This window comes from Ochotona princeps, chromosome 10 (assembly GCF_030435755.1).
Source record: "Ochotona princeps isolate mOchPri1 chromosome 10, mOchPri1.hap1, whole genome shotgun sequence".
NCBI classification, from domain to species: Eukaryota; Metazoa; Chordata; class Mammalia; order Lagomorpha; family Ochotonidae; genus Ochotona; species Ochotona princeps.
In genome coordinates, this window is record NC_080841.1 from 12,795,210 (window position 1) to 12,821,973 (window position 26,764).

Here is a 26,764-nt window from a genome sequence, read left to right on the forward strand (position 1 = left end):
GACTACACGCTGAAGGGGCCAGGAGAGCCAGCTGATTTTACTAAGCCAGGCATCGGGAAGGTTTGTAAAAACTGTAAAATGTTGCTGCCTTTCTCATGCTTTCCTTTATTGGAAAATAGAGATAATGTTTATTAAAATATGCTATTTATGTCCATACACCATGGATTCATTAGTGTTTTTGGTGCTTGCATGCTTCCCTTCCCCAAGGATCCATTCAGAGGCTTCCTGGGGTACCGTCCCTGAGAGGCCCCTGGAGTGAAGTTGGAACTGTACCTCCAAGGGGAAGTACAACTGGAGGAAAATACACAGCCCACTTCCCTGGATAACTGGCTCTGGAAGAGCTGGCTGTCCATCCTGCAGCTGCCCACTGCCCAGGAGAAGGCCATTCTCCAGGATAGTTAGTGTGGGAGGCCAAGGCCTACGTCTCTCCCCACTCACTCCCACCCCTGTCTTCACGGGCTGGGGTGGTCCCATGCTGAGTTGTCCTCGGGCCTCTCCCACCCTGCAGTTCACAGGGGAGCTTACCTGTCCCGATGTAGTAACAGGTCTTGTGCATTTTGCCTTTGAAGAGTTCGAGCCCGATGATGGCGTAGATAATGACCATGAAGAGGACCAGCAGGGCGATGTGGAACAGGGGGAGCATGGCCTTGAAGATGGAATTCAGGACCACTTGCAGGCCTGCGGCAGTGGCAGAGGGGAAGGAGTTAGTCCTTCTGCTGGACTTCCTGGCCCACCCTCCCTGGAGATTTGGGCAGTCTCTGGGACCCGCAGGTAGGTAGGGACACCAAAGCTGAGGACAAGAGGCCAGGGCAGGAGGGGAGGGAGGGCTCTGCCCAGGCACTGCCACCCACTGGGCACCCCCGACAGCAGCCGGAGGGGTCTGAGCACACGGAAGGCTCTCAGGGCCTTGACGTCCAGGCCAGCTCCCTTGCTGCTCATCGGGGCCGTGTTGCTCTGGATGACGTTGACCTGTTCCAGAATTGCGGTGAAGACCCTGGGGGGCAGAAGGGGCCAAGGAGGGCCAGTGGTGAGAGGAGCTGCTGTACCAGGGCTGTGGGGTCCCCTCCTGGGTCCCCTCCTGGCTGAGGGAGCCTGTGTAAAGGTTCAAGGGAGAGAAGGCAAACAGGATTCATGCTCCTGCTAAGTTTGGCTGGTTGGGTAATGCCTTGTGAGTGAACATTCTACTGGAAAGGATGCCGGGGCTTCCAAGGAGAGCACTGTGATCCATTTGCCAGGTCTGCTCTGGGTGCTGCAGTGCTGTGATCCACTTGACATGTCTGCTCTGGTACCTAAGCGAGGTTGAGGTCACTGGCCTGGGGGCTGTGTAACACTCCAGGTGGGCCGAGGGCTCCACAGTGGTCACTCCAGCCGAAAGCCCAGTGCCAGCTGACCCTCAGGCTTGTCCTTAAGCTGCTTCCCTTGCACTCTCCCTCCTGCTTACTCTTTCCCATTTGCAAAAATCCCCACTAGCCCTTGGCATCCACTTCAGATCTCCTTGCCTATGAATCGTCCTTCTACCAGCCCGACCCCTTGGCCTCAGCATGTTGGAAACAAGGGGTACTTTTAGCCTTGGGTTCTCACACTGCATCATTCAGCACTCATTTGTCTTGGCTTATAGCCAGTGCAGTCCCTGAAGGATAAAGGCTAATTCACAGAAGGCAATGCTGGATGGGCCATACATACCAACATACCACGTGCCAAACTGACGGTTGGTGTGGTGGCCCAGAGCTGAGCCTTTGTGGTACATGACCGGCCCAGCAGTTCAGATGTTGACCGAGCACCCATAGCATGTCTGAGCCCTTGGATTTAATTCTGGCTCCTGCCTCCAGCTTCCTGCTAGTACAGACCCTGAGAGGCAGCTAATGCAATTGGATTCCTCACGCTCCAGTGGGAGACCTGGATTGAATTCTTTGTTCCTGGTTTTGGCCTTGGTCCAGTCTCAACTATTTGCAGGTGTTTGAAGAGTCAACCAGTGAATGGGAGTTCTCCCTCTGTTTCTGTCTTCCAAATAAATAAATAAATACTTTCAAAGATTGATTTAATTTTATTGGAAAGGCAGATCAGGTTTATGGAGAAAAGGAGAGACAGAGAGAAGAATCTTCCATTTACTCCTCAAATGGCTACAATGACCAGAGTTGAGCCTATCTGAAGTCAGGAACCAGGTGCTTCCTCAAGGTTTCCCTTGTGGTGCACAGTCCCAAGGCTTTGGGCCATGCTCTATTGCTTTCCCAGGCCACAAGCAGGGAGCTGGTTGGGAAGTATAGCAGCTGGAATACGAACCAACACCCACATGGGATCCTGGTGCTTGCAAGGTGAAGACTTAACCAATTGAGCCATTGCACTTGGAGCAATAAATACATTCTTGAAAAGAGGTTAACCTCTGCAGCCCTGGCTGCCTTGGTTTGAGGCCTAGCCCCCACCAGCTGGCTATGTGGTCTGAAGCAAGTTGGATAACCCGCCCATGTCTTCGGTCCCTTGACCCTAAAATGGGAGAAACAAGAGGATTCCTGGGAGAATTGAATGAGATGTATGGAATATATAGTAATTGCTCAATCAATGCTGCTGTTCTAGTTGGGTGGTGGCTACTAAAGGTCGTGTTATGGGTTGAACTGTGTCCCCTCTGAAATCACTTGTTGAAGCCCTAACTTTGCCTCCCTAGGACCTCAGGATCTGGCTGTGTGTGGACACAAAGGCCTTCAGAGGTGATTATATTAAAATGAGGCCACAAGGGCAGCCCAATCTGATTTGATTGACACTCTTATAAGGAAAACTTGGGACACACAGAGAGACTGTAGGCTCCTTGTGCACAGGGATAGATGATGACAGGGATGTATTGAGAAAAGGCATCTGTCATTGCAGGAGGGAGGGAGGTGGGGGGAACCAACCCACTGTCACTGCGACCTGGAACTTGCAGCCTGCACAACTGTGGGAAAGTAACCCTCTTATGGTTGAGCCCCCTCAGTGGACTGTGATGGGCAGCCTAGTGACCGCTCTATGTTTGTCTTCATGCACTGAACAAGAGGAACCCCACAGCAGGTTTGTGTAGTGAATGACTCAACAACATAGGCGGAAGAATGCTTGCGCACCTAGCAAGGGGAGGGGTAGTGACTGCCAGGGCTGGCCTCCATGAGGAGCTGCTCCATGGTGTAGCCAGCACAGCACTGGGCCTCCGTCTGCCTCAGGGCTGTTGGCTGCGGATGGGCAGCATCCTCAGGCAGGCTCAGCCTCCAACCCCCGCCTCCAAGCCAGGCTCACCCCAGGAAGACAATGATGAAGTCCAGCACGTTCCATCCGCTGCGCAGGTAGGCATCCTGGTGGAAGAGGAAGCCATAGGCGATGATCTTCATGGCAGCTTCAATGGAGAAGACGGTGAGGAAGAAGTACTCCAGCTTCTCCTGCGGGGGTGTACCTGGTCACAACTGGGCCACAACTTGGCACACACCCAGGGCACCTGGGGTGCCCCACCTCTCAGACCACTGCTCCATATGTTGTACTACTACGAGGGGAGGGGGTTGACCTCCTGTGGGGGAGGCCAGCAGGCAAGAGGTGGAGGGTTCAGCTCAGCCCCACCTTTCAGAGGGCCTGGCTGACTCCTTTAGGTCCCTCCCCTGCAGCCAGATCTCCTGACTTATTCATTCCTGGCTGCCTCCCCCTCCTTCCTCATGCTCAGGTGTTCATTCTAAGGCAGCAGGTCCCTACTGCAGGTCACCAGGTTGGCACTGCCTTCCTTGTAGCCATTCGAATCCTGGTTAGGCAGCTCTCAAGAGCCCTGGCCCCCAGACCACCCCAAGCAAGCCCACCCAGCCTCCCCAGGAACTGTTGCCTGGCCTGTTGCCTGGGCCAGCTGTAGCACTGCACAATTCCTGGAGGGGAGGGAGACTTGATGGTACCCCTGCAGTTGTGCTACAAGAGGGCCTGTGTCCCATGGTCCCGGCCCCCATCACTGCAAGTCACCAATACCCTCTGCCAGCAAAGCAGGCCCAGAGGCCCTGGCCCTCTGCCCACCAGCCACTGCAGAGGCACAGCTCACACTGCGGGCTCATAGCTGCTGCTTGACTCCAAGCAGAGCCAGATTTGGGAACTTGCTTGCCCCATCCATTCTTGTGATTTGGAATTTGAATTTGCTTCCAAGGGGGCAGATGTGTGAGACATGGACATAAGCTTGCAATGTGGCCCCAGAAGTCTCCAGACTCGTGACTCAGGGATCTTCCCCGAATACAACCGTTCTTCTTTCATGCAGCAGGTAAGGGAACTGAGGTGCAGTGGGGGAACTGAGACACATATGGGCTGGATGTCTTTTCCTGAGCCTCACCCCTGATCCCATCTCCTGATTTGTGCCCTCAAAATTTCCTCCTTCTTCCAGAAGACAACAGTGTAACAACTGAACTGCAGGACCACATCCTGCTGCAGAAGGGCCTGTAGGTCAGGACCCTGCTTAACATGATGTGGGAATCCAGGGCTGACCACTTCATGTAAGGGGACCACAGAAGGGAGTCAGGATACTGCCCTACTGAGAGGACTGGGGTGCAGGCTGCTTTTGAGGGGGTGTGGAGCATGGGTCTCCTTGGACTTGGCCAGGGGCTATCCTGGGAATCAGGCCACCTAAAGCAGAGGCGTAGGGAAGAGGGTGAAGGTCCAGTCAGCATTTCAATTCTCAGGTCACTTCCACACCAGGACACAGACAGAGGAAGGTTGAGGGGAGGGAAAACAGGACCCAAAAATAGCTGCAGTATTCACAGGCTGGGCAGCCAGCCACAAGCGCAGGAGAGCTGCCTGCACCTGCCACTGCCTGTCTAGCCACTGCCCAGCTCATTGGGGCCATGGGCCCAGCTGGGGTCACTCAGGTTCCCCAGCCCATGGCTCTGAGGCACAGCTCACCTTGTCCTCCTTCCCACAGCCCAGTCCTGGAGAGCCTTGGCTGAGAACATGCCATGGGTCCTGGTCAGGAGGAGACAGAAGAGGGCCAGGCCCATAGTACACCATGAGCCCAGGGGCACCCGTGTCACCCTGTGCTGGCCCTATGGCCTCTAAAGTCCGAGCCAATGTCTCCACTGGGAATGAGGTACATACAGGCCGCAGACAGCGACTAAGCTCTGGACTGGGCACTCTGGATGTCTCTGCAAGATTAAAGTTATTCATTAACTTTTCCCTAAAGTATCTTCATTTCCATCGGCAGGGCATCTGCCACGGGCAGGTGGGAGGCAGCTGGGATCTGGCCTAGAGGCTGTGCTCTACTGGGAAGCTTCCTAATCTTCCGAGTGTGACATGTGACTGCTGGCTACCAGCGACACCTCTGGCCCATGGAAAAGACTTCTGGGTCCCCCAGCTGCCCTAGCCATGATGCCTCTGCCCATCATGGCCTCTCTGCCAGGTTCTCTGCTTGGTCCCCAAGCCTGCCATCTCTCTTTTCTAACCCACAGGAGAGTCCACCCTGGCTGCCACACAATGCCCTTGGCCAGCTGCAGCTTCCTGGAGGCCCATGGGGGTGTCCCTAGCAGTAGGGGTGCCAGGACCTTTCCCCAGCAGCAATGGTGTCATGGGACTAATACACCTATTGCCACTGAGGGTGACTAAGGGCAAGATTTTTGTCTAAACAAGCACTGTGACTATCTCCCCTGGGAGTCCTGACACATCATCCCCAGGACACAGGTCCTTGACACCCAGATGAAATTCAGGCTCAGGGTTCCAACCCTGGCTCTGCCCTCCATGTGGAGTGCTCATCCCAGGTCATTTGGCTGTCTCCCACCAGCCCTCAGTCTCCCTCTGACTTTTGACTCTGTTTTATGTCTTTTGGCAACACTGGGCAGCACTGGGCTTTCCAGCTATTCACATCACTGCTTTAGCTGCTTTTCCTGCACCTGGGACAGTACTTACCCTGCTGATTTGTGTGCCTGGCTGAAGGAACCAGCATCCAGAGCATTGCTACTGTGGAACAGATTGTGGGGTGGCAACTGCTCCATGCCAGCCACTGTGGCTCTGGGATGAGTTTGGGCTCTAAGCAGCACCAAGTCTCTTTTATGGTGATCCTATCTGTAGCCACTTCCCAGAATGTGGCATGTGGGTGGGCAGCAGTTCCCAGCTGGGCCTGTCAGTCCAAAGGCCAGGTCCCTGCAGCATGAGCTGTGAAACAGCCCCCTTGCAGGACCACGAGATAGGACACAGAGGACTGGAGATGACAGCAACAGACTGGCCCTCGCACAGAGTGTCTCAGAGCACATCATGTTGCCACACACACAGTAGGTCTTGAGAAACGTTTGTTGAAGGAATGAGCGATGGAAACTGTGATGGCCACTGCAGCAGACACCAGACCTCAGCCCACAGCCAAGGGACAGGACCTTCCCTGGCCTCCTCGGCCTCCTGAGCTCAGACCAGGCCCAAGCACTCTGGGGTCTCTGGGATCAGCACCCTGCAAGGGCCCTTATCACCTCACACCCACTCCTTGCAGTTCTCATCCTTGCACATCCTGGGCCACTGGGAGGTAGGCCTGGGGCACAATGCTGACTCTTAGGCCTTGCACCTGCTCCCCGGGGCTGCTGGAGCTGGCCCTCCCTAAATTCTGGGCTGAAGAAGGCAGGGCTCAGGCCACACCCCTCCTCATTTTCCCACTGCCTCCATTTCCAGGTCAAGTCTTCCATCCCAAGGATCAGCCAGTCCCAGGTGCCTCCTCACCTGGCACTGCTTGGCTTATGGGAAGACAGGGGATCAGGCTGGGCTCCCGTCCTAACACACCTGCCCTGCACATCTCCCCATCTGTGACCTGCTGCCACCTCCTTTCCTGACACTCCAGTTCCAAATGCTGTGACCTGGTCTGAACTCTATTCTCCCAGGCTGCCTGTGTCCCCTTGGAGGACTCTGGGAGCCACAGATGTTTGCAGAAAGGACCTTAATGGCTAGAGTAGGATGTCAGAAGGTTCAGAGAAGTTTCGCCGTGGGAGCATGGCTGCTACCCACTGCCTGGTCCATCCCTGGAACTGAAAATCATCCTCTTTCGGGTTAAGGTCTCACAAATCCTGCAGGTGCAGGAGGCACTCGGTGCTGTCCATTCTTTGGGGAGCACCTGCTTCAGGGAGGCAGAGGGATATAGGATACCAGGAGAGCTCAGGGGGTGGGGGACCCAGTGAGGCCCACCCACATCCACTCTGAGGAGCCTCCTAGCAAGTGCTCCGACAGCAGGGCAGGTCTGGGTGCTGTGAAGTGCTTTTCCCACAGTGACGCTTGCTTTTCTTTCTTGTCTACTCCCTTAAATCTGTCCCAGGAGGTTTGTGACAGGACCCTATTATTCATTCCAGGGATAGGAAATCTTCAAAGTCAAGTCACAGGGCCCTCAAGGTGTGAGATGTGGTAGAGTCTGGGACCTCCTGGAGAGCAGGGAGACTCCTGTCTTAATCTGTGACTCCATGACCCTGGCAGGTAGAATGACCGCAAGCACCCAGACTGTCCTGGAGTTACCCCGCAGGGCCGGGCATGCAGAACCCACACCAAGTGGCTCCAGAGGAGAAACAGGCATTTCTCACACCCCTCAGTTGGGTACCCCAGATTGGCCTGCCACCCCCTGTCCCTGTTTCACAGATAAGGAGTCCAAGGCTTACAGGCCCCACCCCACCCGAGAAATGCAGTCAACCTTTCTGGAACAGCCTCAGGCGCCGGCCACTGTGGCCACAGCCTCCACCAGGTGTGTGTGTGTTGGGGGATGGAGGAGGCATATCTACCACACTCCCAGGCTCCGGATTTGGACAATGACCCGGTGAGGGTGAGGGAGGCACCTCAGAGGGCCTGATGAACCCTCCCCCAGACAGCCATGACCTCAGAGGGCCTCTTGACCTCTGAGCTCCTCATTTCCCTTCTCCCTGGCAGAACCCAGCCCAGGGCCATGTGGGCAGGGGAACAGAGGTGCTGAGAACTGGAGGAATGGTCAGTACCCTTGGGGAAGAGGTGGGAGGGCCGGGGAGGGGGAAAGGGAACCAGATGACACGAGCCACACTGTGCAGCAGCCACTGATTCAGGCACATGTGTCCATCTAATCCTGACCCAAGCCCTGTCCATGGGACCCCCTCACCCCTACTTTACAGGTAAGGTAATGGAAGCACAGAAAGGTTGAGTGAGTTCCCCAGGAGCACACAGCTACTGAGGGGCAGTACTGCGTACAGGTCCAGACTCCAAAGGAAGATGGGACATTAGAATGCATCCACCAGATCCACCCCCCAGGTCTCCCACTGCGCCCTCCATGGGCCTGGGTTCAGTGTGGCCATAGCTGTTAGTGCAAACAGAATGTGCATTTGCAGAGCCAGGCTCCAACCAGCCAGGTGATTCTGATGGTCCAGAGAGGGTCCTGTTGCCAGCAGTTGGGAAAAGGCCTCAAGGCCCAGATGAGAGGCAGTTTGCAGGACCTGAAAGCTCCATTGCTTTCCCTGACCCACGCAGCCAACAGCCAGGACTTGTCCTGGGGCATTTGCTGTTGGGTTACTGCTGCATCCACAGCCTTCAGGGAAGCTGAACCCTCAGGCTGGCTGACAGCTGGGGTTTCCTTTAGTTTTCAGCCTCACTTGTCCCTGTAGGTCCTGGGGCTCCAAGGGACCAGGCTAGAGCAGGGGGTCCTTCCAAGATCTCACCCGTCCCACACAGCAGGTGGAACAGGCAGCAGCGCATTCCTGACCCTATAAAAAGACAACCGCCCTGAGTGCCAGAGGCTACAGGGTGGCAACCTGAACCCCAGGAATGCAGCAGGGGGCTGGTGAGCCACTTGGGAGCCCAGAGGGGCTGAATAAACATGGCAGCAGTAGGCAATAGTGGCCTGACCAGTGTTAATAAGGATTGTCCAAAGTTTGGAAATCAGGCCATGGGAGGACTCCATCTCCTTGTTTTGGGACACTTGGGAGCAGGCCTGGCCAGCAGTGACTTCACAGCTTCCCCATTTCGGTCAATTTGATATTGGTGCCTGAGAATCCTTGCTGGTGGGAGGGGCACCACCCAGTGTTCCCTGGTGGGCAGACATCCTCCCATTTGCCCCTCCCTGTTAAACCTGGGGACACCCCTTCACTGCACTCGCACTACTCAGTCCCTGGACTTTCATAGGACTTATGCGCTGGAAGGACAGCCTGGTAGGCAGTGTCCTTACCTGGGATGCCATTAGCCAGCCTGGAAGTCACAATGGCAATCCTGACCCTTCATTCTTCCCCTGGTGTCACAGGACACCTGTGCCTGCTTCTGCCCACCTGGCTTTGTCCCAGTACTGTTCTCGCACTTCCACATAGGACTGCTTTAGTGAAGCCATGAGCCAAGGGGGACGAGGCTTCCACTCTAGGCCATGGCCAGAAATTAGTGGAGCCCTATCGTCATTGCGCATTGTCACAGAGACCCCCTCAGGCTGACCATGGGGTGATGTAGTGACCCTGGAATGTCTCCCTCGAATCATTCCGGGGACTCACTCTAGAAGAACCCCTTTAAGTCTTGGGGAGCAGGCAGCACCTGAGGGCAGGGCTGGCTTTGAAAGCCTGGTCTGGGCTGCAGAGCAAGGGCCTGGGGTCTGGTCATGGCTCGCCCTGCTCTTCCGCTGGCCCCGGTTCTCTGACACAGGTGCCCCTTTCCCAGTCCTCCACTCTCCTGGGAAAGGCTCTATTAGCCACAGTACTCCTTGCAACACACCCCCAACCCTCAGACAGCTGCTCTCTGGTCCAGTGGGGTCCCACAGGATGCTGTGAGTATCCTTTCTGGCATGGTCAGGTGGCTACTCCACAGCTTGGAGTGAGTAGGATTGTAGCTAGTGGGATCTGTGTCCTCAGGCCAGGGATGGCTCCGCCTGGCTCCTCTCTCACATCTGGGTTTCCTCATCCATCACACACCTAACAATAATAGCTGCTTGTGGGCACTCGGGCCCTACAACAGGTCCTGACCACCATGGGCTCCCAGCGTGCTGGGTATTGAGGTGGTTTATGACCAAGGTGCCCAGTGGGCCGGTCAGGTATTCAGAGGTTTCAGAAAGGGAAGGGGCAAGCTGCCTGACAGGGGTAGAGGGAAGAGGAAGCCTTCTATCTGTGCTAATCCCTGGGCAAAGCTGTGAAGCTTGAGCCCTTTGCTAGAACCATCTGGGTGGGGGGGTAGTTGTCCAGGCTTCCTGGCTGGGAAGCCCAGCCCAAAGCTCCGTGGACCTGTGTGATCCCAGTTCCTTCTGTTGGTAGGTAAGGCTCCATACTTAGAAGGTCTTGGATTCACCAGTGATTTCCCAAAGATCACAAAGTCAGGGCTGGGGCATGGAGTTAAACTGCTGTCTGTGCCCCAGCATCCCATATCAGAGCATGATAAATCCCAGCTATTCCACTTTTTGGAATAAAAAAACTATTATTATTTTAATAGGCACAGTTACAGAAAGGGGAGTCACAGAGAAAGAAAAAGATATTTCCTCCACTGGTTGACTTCCCAAATGGTAGTGATGGCCAGAGCTGAGCCCATCCAAAGTCAGAAGCTTCTTCCAGGTCGCGCATGTGGGTGCAGGGGCCCAAGGACTTGAGCCATTCTCTGTTGCTTTCCTAGCAGCCAGAAGCAGAGAGCTCAATTGGAAGTGGAGCAGCCAGGACTTGAACCAGTGCTTATGCTGGTGCTGCGGGCAGAGGCTTAGTCTACTATGCCCTGATGCCAGCCCCTGCTTCACTTCTGACCCAGCTTCCTGCTAAGGTACTGGAAAGGCAGCATATGATGGTCCAAGTGCTTGGATTCCTGCCACCCATGTGGGAGGCAAGGACAGAGGCCCAGGCTCCCCTTTTTCTCTTTCTCTACCACTCAACCTTTCCTATAAATACATTAATCTTGGCTTAAAAAAGAAAAGAACATATCACCCCACTTTACAAATGAGGGGTTAAGGGCCCGGTGGCGTGGCCTAGTGGCTTAAGTCCTCGCCTTGAAAGCCCCGGGATCCCATATGGGAGCCGGTTCTAATCCCGGCAGCTCCACTTCCCATCCAGCTCCCTGCTTGTGGTCTGGGAAGGCAGTAGAGGACGGCCCAAAGCTTTGGGACTCTGCACCCACGTGGGAGACCCGAAAGAGGTTCCTGGTCCCAGCATCGGATTGGTGCACACCGGCCTGTTGCTGCTCATTTGGGGAGTGAAACATCGGATGGAAGATCTTCCTCTCTGTCTTTCCTCCTCTCTGTATATCCGGCTTTCCAATAATAATAAAATCTTCAAAAAAACAAACAAACAAGCAAACAAAAAACAAATGAGGGTTAAATAACTGCTTCAGATCACACAGCCAATGTTCTCCTAACCGCATGTCGCGCGGCTCCTCCCATCTTGCTGAGCTTGGAGCCCATCTCCCCCTCCTGGCCAGGCATGAGCAGCCAATTCTCTTCTCCCTCCTGGGCCAGCTGTGTGTTCCCTCAGACCCTCACCACCGCTCCCCATCCCCAGTTTCTTCTTCTGTACCAAAAGGACCTCAAACTTTCCCACCAACACAGAACCAGCAGAGTCGGGGTGCCTCTGGACCAACAGAGATTCACAGTTGCAGGAAAGGAGATGGTGTGAGGGCAGGTGAGGGCTCCTGGAGGGACCACCCGGAGAAGCCCCTTTCACAGCGACAGTCCACAGTCAAGTGTGCCCACTTCCCTTGACTTGGCATTGCAAGCCACCTGTGGGAAGCTTGGTGCACCCTAGCCCTGCCACATGCCAAGGTGAGGTTTCTTATGATGTCAACTCCTCACACTGCTCACTCAGTGGACACAGACCCTGGAACCTAGCACATCAAAGGCTGAGCCACTTTCTCCCCCTGCTAGTTCCATGCTGCCCCTGGTGTCACCACCACCAGCTCTGAGCCCCAAGCCACACCCCGGTGTCAGCCTTGCCCTCTCTGTCCCCAGGGCCACCACCCCACCTGCAGTCAGGAACCCATCCATCCACTCCCACCTGTAAGGCACCCTCTGTGGCCCCTTCTGTTCATCTGACCGACCCATCTCTGGTCTGGCCTGCTTGCTTCTCTCCCTCCCTTGCTTTTTCCCATTCATCACGACCCATACTTGGCTGGCTAGATACCTTTCTTTTTTACCTCACCTCTAGATCCTGGCTCACCCTAACCCTCTTCCTGCCTGGCCCACCCTAATTCCTCATCCATGAATGGCCACCTAATAGTGGAGGAGCAAGGATAGTACAAATTATAACAGGGGATCCATCTGGAAAAGTAGGACTACTGCTGAAGAAGGTACTAACATATATAGCTTCTCAAATTTTTTTCAAGTGTATCATGGCATTTTATCATTGATTTAGTGTTGTGGGGGAAAGGTGCACACCGTCACAGGCATCTCCTCCCAGTCTGCCCTACATATCACACACACATGCACACACAACAATCTGACATCTTGGGCCCAGGCCAGGGGCAGACAAGTGGGGCCAGGCGTCTCCCTTCACTCAGATCTGCTCAACCTTGCCCACAATATAGACCAACGCAATCATGTTCTTCCCAAAGACAGCTGAGACACCAAGGCCCACAGACCCAACCCTAAGGCTTTCCCGCTCCTGCCCATAAATTAAGAAACAGTTCAGGGGCCAGTGGTATAGCAAGCTAATCTTCCACTTGTGGCACCAGCATTTCATATGGGTGCTGGTTTGAGTTCCAACTGCTCCAGTTTAGATCTAGTTCCTTGGTTATGGCCTGGGAAAGCAGCAGAGGATGGCCAAGGTTTTGGGCCCCTGTACCCACATGGCAGACCAGAAGAAGCTCCTGGCTCCCAGCTTTGGACCAGCCTGGATCTGGCCATTGCGGTCACTTAGGGAATAAATCAGTGGATGGAAGATCTTTCTTTCTCTCTGTCTTTGTAACTTTCGAGTAAAGTAAATAAAATTTTAAAAAGAAGAAGAAAGAAAAAAACAAAAGAGCTCAGGCTCAAACTCTAACCCCCGCCCCCCCCAGGTGGCAAGAAGCCAGGTTGAGTTGAGAAGCCACCCTTTGATGATGCAGGGAAGTGGTGGTAGAAGGCAGACCATGAATGAGCTAAGCTCCTGGTGTGGGTGCCCTGGGCCAGTCGACTTCACCCATAAAACCCAACCCCACAGACCAAGTTAATTAACAGCTCGACACCAAGCCCCTAGAGAATTAAACCTCAAGCGTGGGGTCCCCTAAGCTGGGAAATCTGTGGAACTGCTCAGGTCATTTGCCCAGGAAGCTGTCCCTGTCCTCCTCCTTTGGGTCTCAGCTGGCCCCAGGACCAGCCTGGCCCTGTCCCTGGATGGCCCAGTGTCCCTCAGCTTCACCCATCTCCACTGCCATTTCCCCATCTTCTTATTTAATCAGCTTAACAGTAACTTCCTGGAACAGTGGATCTGATTAAGCTCCATTATGAAGGGAACTAAGTCTGTTCTGTTCACAGCTCCACGCTCAGTGAGTACCAGGACGACGGCAGCAGGGAGTTAGTGCAGACGTGAGCCCCAAGCCTCCCTTCTTAGAAGCTTCGGGAGCCCCCGCCTTCCTCAGTCACCCACAGGCAGCCACTGGTCCGAGGGCCCCTGCCTTCCTCCCTCCCGTCCCCTCTGGCTGACAGAACACAGCAGCGGCTGGTGTGGTGGGCTCCTCCCTTTTTCCTCCTCCTTCTTGTCACTGACATCCTATCTGTTGTATTTGCCAATCACCTCTGCCTCTTCCAGGGAGCTCATCCCCCTAGGTCCTGGAGCCCTGACCATACCCCGAGGAGGATGGGGAGCTCTAGCTCACAGCCCCGAAAGAAACCCCTGTGGCCACCAGCACACACTGGGGGCAGCCATTTTGTCTCAAGATGCCAGAAGCACAACGGTAACTTGACACCTGTTGTGGAGGGCAGAGTCACTTGCCCAAGTCGTCAGCCTCTGACCCAAGGCCTGAAAATAGTTCACCTGAAGGCTGAGGAGGGACCCCAAGACCGACACTGAAGGCCAGTCTAGCCTGCCACGGCTCTGAGTCTCAGATCTGGTAGTGAGGCCCGACATGCCTGGTCTTTTCCATGAGAATAATGATGCAACCCCACCGACGAGTAACTTCCCCCAGGATTAATCATGGAGCTTGAATAACACAACAAACTGTTTAGCACTGAGCTGGACACTCTACGGAGTCCGCCAGCATGACTACCTAGCTATGGGGTGGGCAGGTCCCTTCCTGTCCCCTCTCTTGGTCTTGGAGGCCTTGGTTCTTTGCCCACAGAACAGCGAGGTGTGAGCAAGGGCCAGGGCAGTCTGGCCCACGGTCTTACCAGGCCAAGGTTCAGCGAGTTGTTGTCATCCTCAGGCATGGGCAGGTACACAGCCAGGGCCACACAGTTAGCAAAGATGGTGAGCAGGATGATGGTTTCAAAGGGTCTGGGGTCTGGGTTAAGGAGGGCCAGTCTGGGTTAAGGCATGGGGGTGGGGGATGCAGGGTAGAGGAGAAGCAAGCACCAGCTCCCTCTGAGCTGTGACTGTAACACCACATGGTGGGTTGTACCCCAGCACTCGGCCCTGCTGTCCCTTCCCTGCTCTGCTGTGGGGCCTAACCTGGGGGCTCAGTCCCTACTCCCCAGAAACAGGGTGGTTCCTCTCTGTGAGCAGACAGTTACTCTGTTCCACTCTAGGCACATGTGCGAGCCATGTTGCATGTTGCCACCTCCTCTTCCTCCTTGGAGCCATGATTCTGAGATGCTAGCCAGGCCCCCTGCGGGAGCTCACCCATAAAAACAGGTAGGGGCCTGGGGGCTGCTGCAGACCTGGGGCTCAGCGCCTGCTGCACAGGCCTGAGTCCCCAGAAGCGGGTGGGCAGCCTTCCTGGACTGCGTGACCCCAGGCAACAGGTGTGCAGGAGCTGGGGAAAGGCAGAGAGGGAGAGTGTGAGCTGGTGGGACAGGCAGGCATACCGCGCGCATGGAGGGAGGGAAAATCCACCTTTCCTTCTTGAGCAGTCGAGGCAGCACAAGAGGCAGTGGGGGAGCCCTGGCAGGAGGCAGGTGGAGAGAGAGGCCCAGGTGAGAGTACTGCGGCCTTGTATGGTTGCAGGGCTGCCCCTGGCTCCACACCGCAATCTCACTCCACTCCATCTTTTCACCCTCCTCACTCTGCTTTTTTCCAGGGAACAGCTGGAGGCAGCCCAGCCTTCCCAAACCCTTAGGAAATATTCCAAGTATTCCCGAGGAGTTGCTCTCACAGCCCACCTGACTCAGGCCTCCCCTCCTCTCTGGGGCTCCTTCCTCCCTGCCCCAAATAACCCAGGCATTGTCATCATTCCTGCTCCCTCCCAGAGCCTTGGGGGAGGGGGGCAGTTGTTGGGCCTGAATCTTGGAGCCACTAGGACCAGCGCAGGCTTCCAGCAACCCTGCCTCAGCCCTGGCTCTCAACTCTCCTCACTGTCAGACCCACTAGCTGGGGGACGGGAGCTTTCTTCAAGAGGCCACCCTGCTATGCTCCACAAGGAGTCAGCTGCCACTCCCGAGACCCCAGCTGTGCCCTTGATGATGGAGATTTGAGCACAGCTGGCCACCATCTACATGAAGTGGGCCCTACAATCCATCGTCCGTGGCTGACATCCAAGACTGGAATTGCCTTCCCGCTGGGGTTCCTTAAGTCTCAGCAGTCCCTCTCTCCCCTGCCCCAGGCCTTGGCAGTGCCCCCTCTGCCAAGTCCCCAGCTGCCGCTGGCACTGGGCTATGTGTGCTCCCAGCCCCCTGCCCCTGCCTGCCTGAAGAAGGATACTTCCACTCCACGATGCTGATGCAAGCCTTCCTCACGGGGTTCTGCAGGGTCAGGCAGAGCAGTGCCCGGGGCGGCCTGGGCAGGAGCTCCGGCAGCGGCTTCTTGGGCTGTTTCTTCCTCAGGCCCTCGTCCTGCGGGGAGGATTGCTCCATGGCTTCCTCCTGCTCCCCTGCCCCACGGCCCTCTCTTCCCTGCGTCCCCAGTGCCCCGCTGCCTTGGGGACTGGACGGCTGGGTTTGCTGGGCCGAGCCTGGCCTGCTGAGCCAGCCGTGGGCGGGGCAGGGGTGGCAGGATTAGGCTCCCTGTTCCCAGTAGTAAAATTAGCCTCCCCTCGGCTCCCTGCTGCCGGCGGGGCTGTCCAACCAGGCAGCTGTCATTCTTCCTGGTCCAGCCAGTGACATCCCATTCTGAGCCCCCTCCCCCCTCGAGGGTGAGGGTGGGGAACTTGGACACATCCTGAGTGGGGTAGAAGCAGTCCAACCTGGATGGATATGGGGTAAGGTTGGGGCAGTGGAGTTTGGGGTATGGCAGCCTATGATTTGGCACCTGCAACTCAGACCAGCTCCCCATCCCAAGGCTGAGATTGGGGTCCCCACTTACCTACCCGCCCAGCCAGGTTCAGCAGGAACTCCCCGCCCCACTCCCCAACCCCATGCTGTCCATCTCAGACCTTCCCAGGCCAAGGCTTCTCTTACTTGCACCCCAACTCTTGCATGCCCCACATGAGGGTCATGGTGAACTTCCTCCCAATAGGGTAGAAGGCTCCTGGGGCCACATGGAGGGTGCACACGTCTGGCACAGCACTCGCCACACTGTGTTGACCCTCCCTTCCCACCTGTGCAATGGATGTGTGTCTCATCTCTAGGCCCCGCCCCTCCTGTGTGGTCCCTGGTGAATGCTGAGCTCTCTGTGCTAGTTGTGGGGTGCTGCATGAGCAGGACACTGCACCCCAGCCCCAAGCGCTCCAGATCCCGGAAAGGAGCGTGAAGGTAGGCAAGGGCGGAGGATCATCCAGAAGTCACCAAGTTTGATAGTCCTTTTATTTAGCCGTTTGTGCAAACACAATGCCTATGTGTCCCCAGAGGCTTACAGTCTGGGGGCAAAAATCGCAGTCCTTATTGCAATCTGGGCAAAAGGAGAAAGCCACCTTGCAGGGGGTGGGAGAGGGATTGAGTGGCCCTCCTAGGAAGCCACTGTGACCACCAGCACACACACCCTGCTTCTTCCCTACACCTGTCCGTCCCAAGGGGGCTGGGTATCCTCTCCATCCTCCAAAGTTGCTAGTATTTTCAAGTCATCTCGTGGACAGCCGGGCATGGCACTTCTTAGAGTCCGGCTTGCCCAAGGCTGGGGACTCCACACACATCGGCGAGGGTCCTGCCGCCACGGAGGACGCAGCAGAGCCACCAAGCCTAGCTGGATGCCAGTTTTCTCCAACCCACGGCAGGGCAGAAGTGGAGAGGCAGGTTCGGAGGTAACGCAGTGCGCAGCGGCCGCTCTCAGCACCCGCCGGGGATGCCTCCCGTCGCAGTCGCTCTGCCCCTGCCCCTCCGCCTCGAGCTGATGGGCGGTGGTGGGACGGGGTGTTGGAAGGATGTCACAGCGGCCTCCACGCTGCTCCTGCGTGGGACGGAGTCTGCCGGCTCCTCCTCCGCCCCGCGAGTCCCGGGGCGGCATCAGGCCGGATCAGTGGCTGGATTCCTCCGACTCTAAGAAAGGAGAGGAGGAGAAGCGGGAAGAGTCGGCAGACTCGGGCGGTGCGCGGACGGGGCCGTCGGGTGGCGCGCTGAGCAGCTCCTGCAGGTGCTTGATGTAGCGGATGGCAGCGCGCAGCGTCTCCACCTTGCTCAGCCGCTTCTCTGCCAGGGCCCCGGGCAGGTGGCCGCGCAGGCGCGCGTAGCCCTCGTTGACACACTTGACTCGCTGCCGCTCGCGCTCGTTGCGCTTCTGGATGAAAGCCGGCTCGAAGGGATAGTCATAGACGCCGAAGGCGCCGGGGAAGGACATGTAGGGGAATACGCCTGCGTAGGCGTCGCAGTAGGGCGGCTCCGCGGGGCCTGGGTACAGCAGGAAGGGTGTGGGCCCCAGGGGCTCGGCGGGGGGCAGGGGCGCCTGTGGGGGCGGCGGCATGACGCCCAGCTGCATGCACGTGGGGGGTCCCACAGGCCTCCGGTCCACCAGGGCTCGGCAGAAGTTGTTGTTCATGGTGCTGCGGGGAGCGGGGCCTGGAGTGCAGAGATCCTCACTGCGTGGCCCCTGCCGGGGGGTGGAGGAGCAGGGGTCTGCCCTGGCCTGGCCAACAGGACAAGTCACATCTCCAGCAGCTGCTCCGGGAGTCTGTGTGTTAGGGCCTCCCTGTGCCCTGTGAGGTAGCTCCCCAGGACACCCTGGCTCAAGCCATGGCTCGGGCACTTGTGGCCCCGAGCGGGGGCTCAGCCGGAACCATCTCCAGTCCAGCACCTGGCACTGTGCTACTCCCAGGGCCCTCGCCCTCCCTCTCAGCACCCATGGGTAAACAAGTGGCCTCTGCCCGTGCCTGCAACCTGCAGCCCAGTGAGGGGCCCTCCCCGGACACTAACCCCGAGGCCCCATGCCAGGGCCCCCGCAGTGCTTGGTTCTTGTTCCTGAAGGTCTTTGAGGTCCCAGGCCGTTCTGGTGAGTGGGGGCAGCTGAGTCAGCAGAGGGCGTCCCCCAGGGCGTGTGTTTCTGAAGAGGAGGAGGAAAGTGAAAGGTCAGTTAAGAGGCTTCTTGGGATTACTCCTTCTTTGCGTGGGTTGGGAACATCTTGAAAGGGGGCCCAGATGTGGTTCAAACTTTGCATTTACCCCTGGATACCTGGTGACCTTTGATCTGCGGTTTCCATAGAGATAAGGACAACATCCTCCCAGGAGAGGACTCACTTGTGGGAACCACGTAGGAGATGGAGGCAGCCCCCAGTGGCTCCTGCAGGGTCTTGCTTTCCAGGGACTGACTCCCTGAGACCTTTGGAACCTGACCTTGCCCAGCAAGGGGCCTCAGGAGTTGGCAGGTCAGCAGTGGGTGCCACAGGAGAAATCCCACGACTCCGTGGAAGGCTGGGCTGCCAGCCACTCAGGTGTCCATTCAGGTGTCTGCCTGGGACAGCCACATGAGGTACCAGAGGTCTGGGATCCATACTCCCCAGGTGGGCCTGGGTTTCTCCTTCATGGTGCATTCCCACCTTCCCTCCTGTATGCCCCCAAGGTGAGCCAGCCCCTGGCACAAGACAGCTGCCACATGGATCACAGCAGAGTCCCTGGAGATTAGGCAGAAGGCTGGATTTGTTGGGCTGGACCTGGCTCCACAGGGCTTCTTCCCCAGCTGTAGGAAGCTGTTATTTCAGAAATGAGGGGTCTGTGCTGAACCAGGTGCCACCAAGCCTCCCCACAAGTGCTGTTATCAGATCCAAGGTAGGTAGGCATCACCTCCCAGCCCATGCCCCCTCCCCTGCATGGCCACACTGCGGCCTGCTGAGTGTGGGGGGGTGTATGGTGGGATATGGATTGCAGCCCAGAGAGCAGACAGCAAGGGGCCAGCTCCTTCCTGGTTTAGGGGAGCCCCGGGGCAAGTTGGGTTTCCTAGGAGAGTGTCTCTTTCTGTACCCTCTCCTGCAGCTCCGACCCTACTGTCAGCTAGCTTTTCCTGTGCGCTGAACGAGGCCAAACAAAAAACCAACCAAAAAACGGTAGTGGAGACTTGCACATGCTCTTGAAGGGAAACAGACACAGGGGTCCTTATGACTTTCAAGAGAAGTTTCTGGAAAAAAATAAATCTCCCAGACACAGCCTCAGTTCCTCTTGATATCTTTGTTCATTCTTGATTTCATACCTTGGCTGATTGTCTCAAGGGTCCTGGCTACCGCCTACACTTCTCTGCCGGCTTGGTCCCACCGTCCACTAGAGGGCATTCTAACTCCAGTCCCTGGCCACGAACACGGGCTTCCCTACTCAAGTGCTAGGCACCAAGAGGAGCTGACTTTCCGTGGCTTAGGATGCATCCTTTGAGGATGCATTGCAGGGAGGACCACTGAGTCCGGCACCTTGGCTATGCTTCTGCCTAAGCCAAAAACTAAAGAAAACAAGCAAACAACAAAACCAAAAACAGAGCAAGGCTTCTCCCACTCCCACCTGTACCCTCACCCTGGGGGGCAGGATCTGGTGGCTGCAAACTGCTCTGCTTACAGCTCATTGAACTAGGCAGAAGCTGTTGTGAACAGCGCCGCAGTGTGGTGGTGAGAAGTGGTGCAGCAGCCGGTGGCCATTTTCTGCACTCTAACCTGTCCAAAGGGTGCACAAGTTGAGACTCCTGGACGTATTAGGGAAAGTTCAGGGTCCGTGAGCGCCTCTGAGGAACACAGTGACTGTGCTTTCTTTCAGTGTCTTCTTTGATCCCTGAGTCTGTGAATGAATTCATGGCATGTAAACTCTCTTACATGTACAGGTGGGTAAAACTCACACACAATTCAATGCGATTTGTTTCGAATTAAAGACAACATATTACATCATTAAACTTACTCGGAAAAGTGTAGTTCTGAAAGAGAACACAGTAGTTCTCCCTCTGAGTGTGGAAGGACTCCGGCTGCGTTAACCCACGTGTGTTAGCCCTTCGGAGCCACAGACTATCAGCTGGGAGAGGTCCTTGGCCCCAGCCATGTCCGTTCCTCACCAGCCCTTATCTGCTGTGCCCCGATGGGCCCCACGGATGTGCTGAACTTTCCCAAAGCTCCCACTGAGATGCCAGTTACATGGAGTCTGTCCTCGGTGTACACCGTGCCCAGTGCACTGCAGGTGTGCGGTTCCCGCTGCCACTTAACACTGAGAAGAGCTTTGTTGCCCTCTGCCCCAGCTTGCGGTCTGTCTTGTGCCAGCCCCTTGCCAGCCTCGCTGCCTGCCTCTGTGCCCGTTGCAGCTCTCTCTGCAGAGCCAGTTCTACCTTGTCCCCTCCCTGCTTTCCCTGGACCCCCAACCTGGACACAGGCAGCCTAGAGGTGCTTCCTGACAGTGGTCCCTGGGACCAGGTTGTAAAGTGGGAGTGTGAGGACTCCTGTCTGACCCACTGCGCATGCTCAGATGCCGGCTGATGGACATGGGTGGAGGGTGGGAAGGGCTAGATAGGCCTTCATCCGGCAAAGGCAGCTGTGAGCCCCGCCCTGGCTGTCTCCGCAGTGGCTGTGCCCATAGCCTCCTCACGCAGAACGTGCGGGGATCTGTAAAGAGCCTAAGGACTCCCTGGCTTTGCCCAGTGCTCCTCCCTCACCACCCCACTCCCTCTCAGCCCTGCCTCCAGGCAGTGAGGTTGCTAATCAAAGGGCTCCGTGAGGGCCTGGCGCAGTAGCCTAGTTGCTAAAGTGCTTGCCTTACATGCACCAGGATCCCATATGGGACCTGGTTCTAATCCCGGCAGCCCCGCTTCCCATCCAGCTCCCTGCTTGTGGCCTGGGAAGGTAGTCGAGGACGGCCCAAAGCCTTGGGACCCTACACCTGTGTGGGAGACCTGGAGGAAGCTCCTGGCTCCTGGCTTCAGATCAGCACAGCACTGGCTGTTGTGAGCACTTGGGGAGTGAATCATCGGACGGAAGATCTTCCTCTCTGTCTCTCCTCCTCTCTGTATATCTGCCTTTCAATAAAGTGAATAAATAGATCTTAAAGGGGGGGGGGGCTCTGTGGCCAAAAATGGGAGGATTGCAGTCAGTATTTCCTGTCACAGAAATCCCAGAGCCTCTCATCCTGCAGCAGCAGAGAAATCTGTTGAGCCTACGAAGTCCCAAAGTGGACCTTAGGATAAACACTTCTAAAAAACATTAGTCCCTGGGGCTGGTGCTGTGGCATAGTGGGTTAAAGTATCACCTGCAGAGCTAGCATCTGTTCCACTTCCCATCCAGCTCCCTGGTGATGTGCCTGGGAGAGCAGCAGAGGAAGGCCCAAGTGACTCCTGGCTTCCACCTGGCCCAGCTCCAGCCTTTGCAACCATTTGGGAACTGAATCAGCAGATGGAAGATCTTTCTTCCTCTCTCTCTCTGTAACTCTGCTTTTCAAATAAATGATAAATCTTACAAAAATCACTCTCCAGCCACATATATCCAATAATATGTAACGAGAAAGCCTGCTTTGAAATCCCAGGGGGTGTTTTTAATAGAAAATGTGTTTCTCTCCTTTGAGAGTGGGGCATATCCTCCTCTTCCATTGTAAATATTTCTAGAAGGATAACTTTGCCACTCTGATCGTCTTTGGGTAGGATATCACCACCTTCTGGTATCAGTAGCCATTGCAGGATCCTGCACTGGGAGAGTATTGGCAGTCATGGCTGAGACTAAGGGGCAGCAGGTCTCCCCATCCGCATGGCACTTGGCTCGCCCCTGAGATGACATGTCAGCCCCACACCATGCCACAGCTGGGCTCAGCCCCACACCTGCTCTGCACGCCTCCTTCCCGCTTCAGGTTTCAGGAACCCGCCTGAAGCCACTTTTTCCCATAGAAAAGTGTGGCAGAGCCCAAGCTTGGGCTGACAGAGCCACACCTTCAAACATGGTGTGGCATGGCTTTGCTGAGGAGTTCACAGGAGGATGGAGAGAGGCAGGCGAGAAGGTGCAGGAGGCTGCTGGTGTCTGGAAGTCTGTGTGATGCTCCCCTGTCCTGTCCCATGCCCGCCTTCCTGCTGCCAGGTGGCAGGAGTCGCACAGCTCGGTCACAGGTCCCCACAGTCTGGCTGGAATGGTTCACCAGCACATTCTTGGCTGGGCAGGGACCTCAAGAAGTTTTTTTGTTTGGTTGGTTTTTTTGTTTGTTTGGTTTTGTTTTTTTTAAGTCTTGATCCTTATAGTGTGGCCTGGGGCTGGACTGGGGAGAGGTGCTGGACCCTTCTGAACTCCCTGCCTTTAACCTGGTGTTTGCAATGCTAGGAGTCACAGGGCTGTGCTCATGGAGGCGACCTCCCCCTCCCCAGGAAGATGACAGGATCTGCCTCCCAGTCCCGAGGATGTGGGGAGGAGGGCCACAGAGTCCCTCTTGTTCCCGGGGCGGGAGTCCTAGGTGGGACACAGCCTGGCCCGAGAATGGAATGTAGACTTCAGGACAAATCTGGCCCAGATGAACTCTTGTAGTCTTAGCCCGGTCACTGGTTTTATAAGCCTCAGTTTCCCAAACTGTAGAATGGGAGTAATGCTACCTATTAACACAGGAGCTTGAAAAGATTAGGGGCTAAGCAGCACTGAATAGGAACTGAATTAATGGTAGCGCCCATTATCAATAAGGCAGGATGATGTTGGGAAGAGCTGGGAGCTCTGAAGGCCGCCCTGGACATGACTTGGAGAGTTCCCAGGATAGAAAGTGTTTTCCTACCCCCAACCCCTAGCTGGTGCAGCTGGACACAGAATGAATGCCTACAGCCATGGGCTTCCATTGCCACATTTGTCCTAAAACGAGAACTCTACAGGCAAAGTGTGATTTTTCTTGGCCATTTTTAATGTAATAGCTACTAATTTAGTGCGGATTTCTCTCTCTCTCCTTGAGCAAAACTCACACTTGGATTTGTCACTAGCGGACCTGCTGGGTCGAGCCGCAGGCACAGTGTGGCCCCAGGGCCTCAGCAGCCAGCCAGTGCTTAGAGCTGGGAGCTAACCCTGCCAGAAGCCACCTCCTATACCAGCCACCACGGCAACGGTGCTCATGCACGCGTCATCCCCAGTACAAGGCAGGCATTACCAGCAAGAGACACAGAGAGGGAAAGTCACTCACTGAGGTCACACAGCTGACAGTGGACCTAGGACTCAAGAGAAGCCAGCATACATGGGTATTGTTATCCCATCCAGAGGAAAGCTGAGATGAGAGGAGAAATTGTCACACATTGCCACTAGTTCATGCTCACCGGTGCCCTGGCCTTGAGCTGCACCTGTTAGGGAAAGGAAGGTGCTGTGGCTTAGGAGCCAGGACCTCTGTCTGACCTCTTGTCTCAAAGCTACCAGTAAGTGCATCTGCGCCTCCACAGACAGCTCTCACCCGAAGGTGCCACCACGCCAAATTCCCTGCTTTTGGAGAGCAGCTGGGGTCGCCAGGCAAAGGGCAGGACCCTGGCTGAGCTTCCGGTGACCCCTTAATCCTGCCTGGAGCAGATCAATCATGCTCAATGCTAAGCTCTTGGATTTCAGAGGATGAGGACAGTCATCCTGCAGATACTGTGGGGGCATGGTCACACTGAAGCCAGTGGTGCATGGAAAGGGACCAGGGAGACTGGGCAGGTGCCATGGAGGCTGACCCTGACAGTGCTGCCCGCCTGTCCCTGTGGCTGTCACCCCCCGGGGCCTCCTGCTGTGGGTCACAGTGCCAATCAAACACAGAGGAATGGAGGAAAAGGGAGACTCACCCCTTCACCAAAGGGAAATTTCTTGGGGATTTTGCAGGTTAGTGGAATCCTCTAAGGTTTCTCAGGAAAGGTGAACCTGCTATCCTCCCACTGCTGATATAGTGTGTGACCCCCAGCCACAGGGCTGAGGCAGCTGCTGCCTGGTGTGTCGTGAGGGGAGGCAGCATAAGCACCCATGCTCTGAATCACATCTGCCCCCTGTGACGCCATGGGGCAGATGGAGACTGCAGCAGTTCCACAGAGGAACACAGAACCCTGGCCTGGCTGCTCCCCTGGGGCTGGGGTCACAGCAGCTTCCTGTGCATACAGTCACCAGGACCTTCCTGCCTGTCGCCCATGCACAAAGTTCCCCGTATAGTTTGGAGGCAGCAGGAGCTCTGTTCATCTTGTAGCTTGGCTTGCAAGCAGGGCTGGACCCCGGCTTTGTCTGCTGCTCTGTTTCCTCCTCCACAGGACGTGGAGAGCTGCAGCCTCCGCTTCCTGAGTGACTGTGAAGTTCAGAGAGCTCAGGCCTGAAAGCGTCGTCGTGTGCACAGCCTGGCACTGGGCAGCAGGTAGGTGTGCTGGCCGTGGATGCTGGCTGCTTCCCACCCTGACCTTGCCCCTGGACACATTCTCCAGAAGTCCAGGGCCAGATCTGTCTTCCTAAAGCACCAATGACTTCAATCCTGTCACTGCCCAGATATGTAACAGGTGGTTCACTAAGGCCACAGCAACATGGTCCACTTGGTCCCCAGTGACCTGCCGCCTTCCCCAGCTCTTCTCTCACCACACCCCCTACCCCCTGCCAATGTCCCTCTGCGCTCTGCCCTCCATCCTGAGGTCTGCAGTGGAGGGTCCCTCCACCTGCCCAAGTCCTCCCTTCCCTAAAGAACCTGTTAGTGTCTCTCCTTGCCCAGGGCACACCCTCTCTGGCTTCTGTCTTCTGCTCCGAGTCCTAAAGCCTGTACGTGCTGGTGCCTCATTAGCTGTGAAGGGCATGGGATGCTCTCTAGCTGCCCCTCATCACACATCGGGTCCTGCTGTCTTCTAAGAATGAAGAAACAGTTTCTTAAGAGACACCAAGGCCAGCCCCGAGCCTGCCGTGTAGGAGGTGCCCAAGAGGGAGCCTCACGTGCAGGAGTCCCAGGGCCCAAGCCTGTGGTTCCCTATATCCTCGATCTGTACTTTGTGCTGTAAAGCAGGTGTCCTCGAGGTCACAGCTAGCTCGTCTACCATCTGTGGCACTCAGCAGCGAGATAGGGGATCTAAACAAACTGTCATCCAAGCGGCTTCCACTGGGCACAGGAGAAAAAGCACAGGCATGAGGGGGAGGAAACTCAGAGCTTTACAGGGGACAGAATCTCAGCCCACATCACGGGAAAAGAGGCCACTGTTTATCTGGCACCTACCAAGTGCTAAGCGACTGATGTAATCCCCTTGATTTTTTGATCCCATTTTCCAGATGGGTAAACTGAAACTCAGAGAGCTTAAGTGAGCTTCAAGGCAATTTCTAATTCTAGTAAACAGCCAGATTAAAAATAACAAAAATATCTATGCAGCATCCACCCTGGGCTGGAGGTGGCTATTAATCCATGTCACAGAAGATAGAACAGAGCCCCGTGTCCTGTCGCTGCTCAGCATCCTGGTGACATTGTTAGGACTTGAGCCTGGGGCAGAGTGCTTCACCGGCCACACGCCTAACCAGGGCAGGGAACATCTAGCCCATGGACCATAGGAGACCCCCACCCCACGGCGTTTGGTCTGGCTCTGCCAAGGCAACCGCAGGCAGTGGGACTTAAAAAGCAAGTTGTCCATAGCGGGCTCATTTCTAATGGTTCATTTTGCACAGAGCTGCAGAGGCTGCGACAAGTATCCCCGTGACTCTTGGCAGAAACCAGGCTCCCTAGTCCTTCCCCACACCCTCTTAGGCCTGCTTCCCCCACCAAGTTCAGACACAGAACCGGGCTGTCCCCTGCCCACCCACCCCCTTCACATTTTAGCTTCTTTCTGAGAAAGCCTTTCCCAGAATGTGGCCTGAGCATTCAGGGCTTCATCTCAGGACAGTGGCAACAAGCAGTAGGCCAGTCCACAGAGAAGCCCCTGCTTGGAAGCACAGCTAAGCTCACTTTCTCCCCTCCGAGGTGGGTGCTGCTGCGACAGCCCAGCAGGTGGCTGACTCTACTCGGCTTTCCTCCAGGCAGGGAGGCGGGAGATGAAGCCCAGAGTGAATGGCATGCCTGGCCTCCCCCTGCGGAGTGGATGGGGCCATCAGCCCCACAGGACTAAGCCAGCCACGTCCCTTGGTCACCACCAGCACCCCCTTACCTCTCTGGACCATCATTCTTCTGGCATAGCCGTCCCGGTCGGGATCTCAGCTGCTGCCCGTCTGTCTGTCCCCGGCTTCCCTGCCCCGGCACCAAGAGCCAGGTACACTTTACCTGATTAAGCTTCAAACGGCAGCGACACACCCAGTAGGGGAGGGGAAAGGTGGGGTGGGGGCTCCTCTCATCTGGGCTCTGCTCCCAGAGAGAGACAGGGCCACTCCTGGCTGCTTGTGATTGGCTACCCTGAGTCCTGGCCCAGGCGGACAGGCGATGCTGTTTTGTCTGCCTGCCTGTCTGCCCAGCCTAGCCCAGGGCCGACGCTGGGGCCACACCCCTAGTGTGGTGCGCAGGGTAGCCCAGAGATTGTCAGTGGACCATCAGTGCCGCAGGAGAGCTTAGGAAATGTCATGAGTG

The 26,764-nt window shown here is 56.2% G+C and overlaps 2 protein-coding genes across 2 annotated transcripts in view; both read right to left on the reverse strand.

The window, feature by feature from the left end:
• CACNA1S (calcium voltage-gated channel subunit alpha1 S) overlaps positions 1–15,877 on the reverse strand; it is a 55,352-nt gene extending 39,475 nt beyond the window's left edge. Inside the window, exons 1-5 of the mRNA XM_004578783.3 lie at positions 15,669–15,877; positions 14,201–14,306; positions 3,256–3,395; positions 852–994; positions 526–678 (exon numbers count right to left, since the gene is read on the reverse strand). Coding sequence (XP_004578840.2) covers positions 526–678; positions 852–994; positions 3,256–3,395; positions 14,201–14,306; positions 15,669–15,820 — 694 coding nt within the window. The 5' untranslated portion in view covers positions 15,821–15,877. The remainder of the gene's footprint in view (positions 1–525; positions 679–851; positions 995–3,255; positions 3,396–14,200; positions 14,307–15,668) is intronic.
• Positions 15,878–17,354: 1,477 nt separating this feature from the next.
• ASCL5 (achaete-scute family bHLH transcription factor 5) lies at positions 17,355–17,873 on the reverse strand. The gene has a single exon (XM_004578959.2). The coding sequence runs from the start codon at positions 17,871–17,873 to the stop codon at positions 17,355–17,357; it is 519 nt and encodes a 172-aa protein (XP_004579016.2).
• Between the last annotated feature and the right edge of the window lie 8,891 nt (positions 17,874–26,764).

Coding starts and splice junctions, on each gene's coding strand:
- ASCL5 (XM_004578959.2), bottom strand. CDS start 17,873: ATGAACAACAACTTCTGCCGAGCCCTGGTGGACCGGAGGCCTGTGGGA.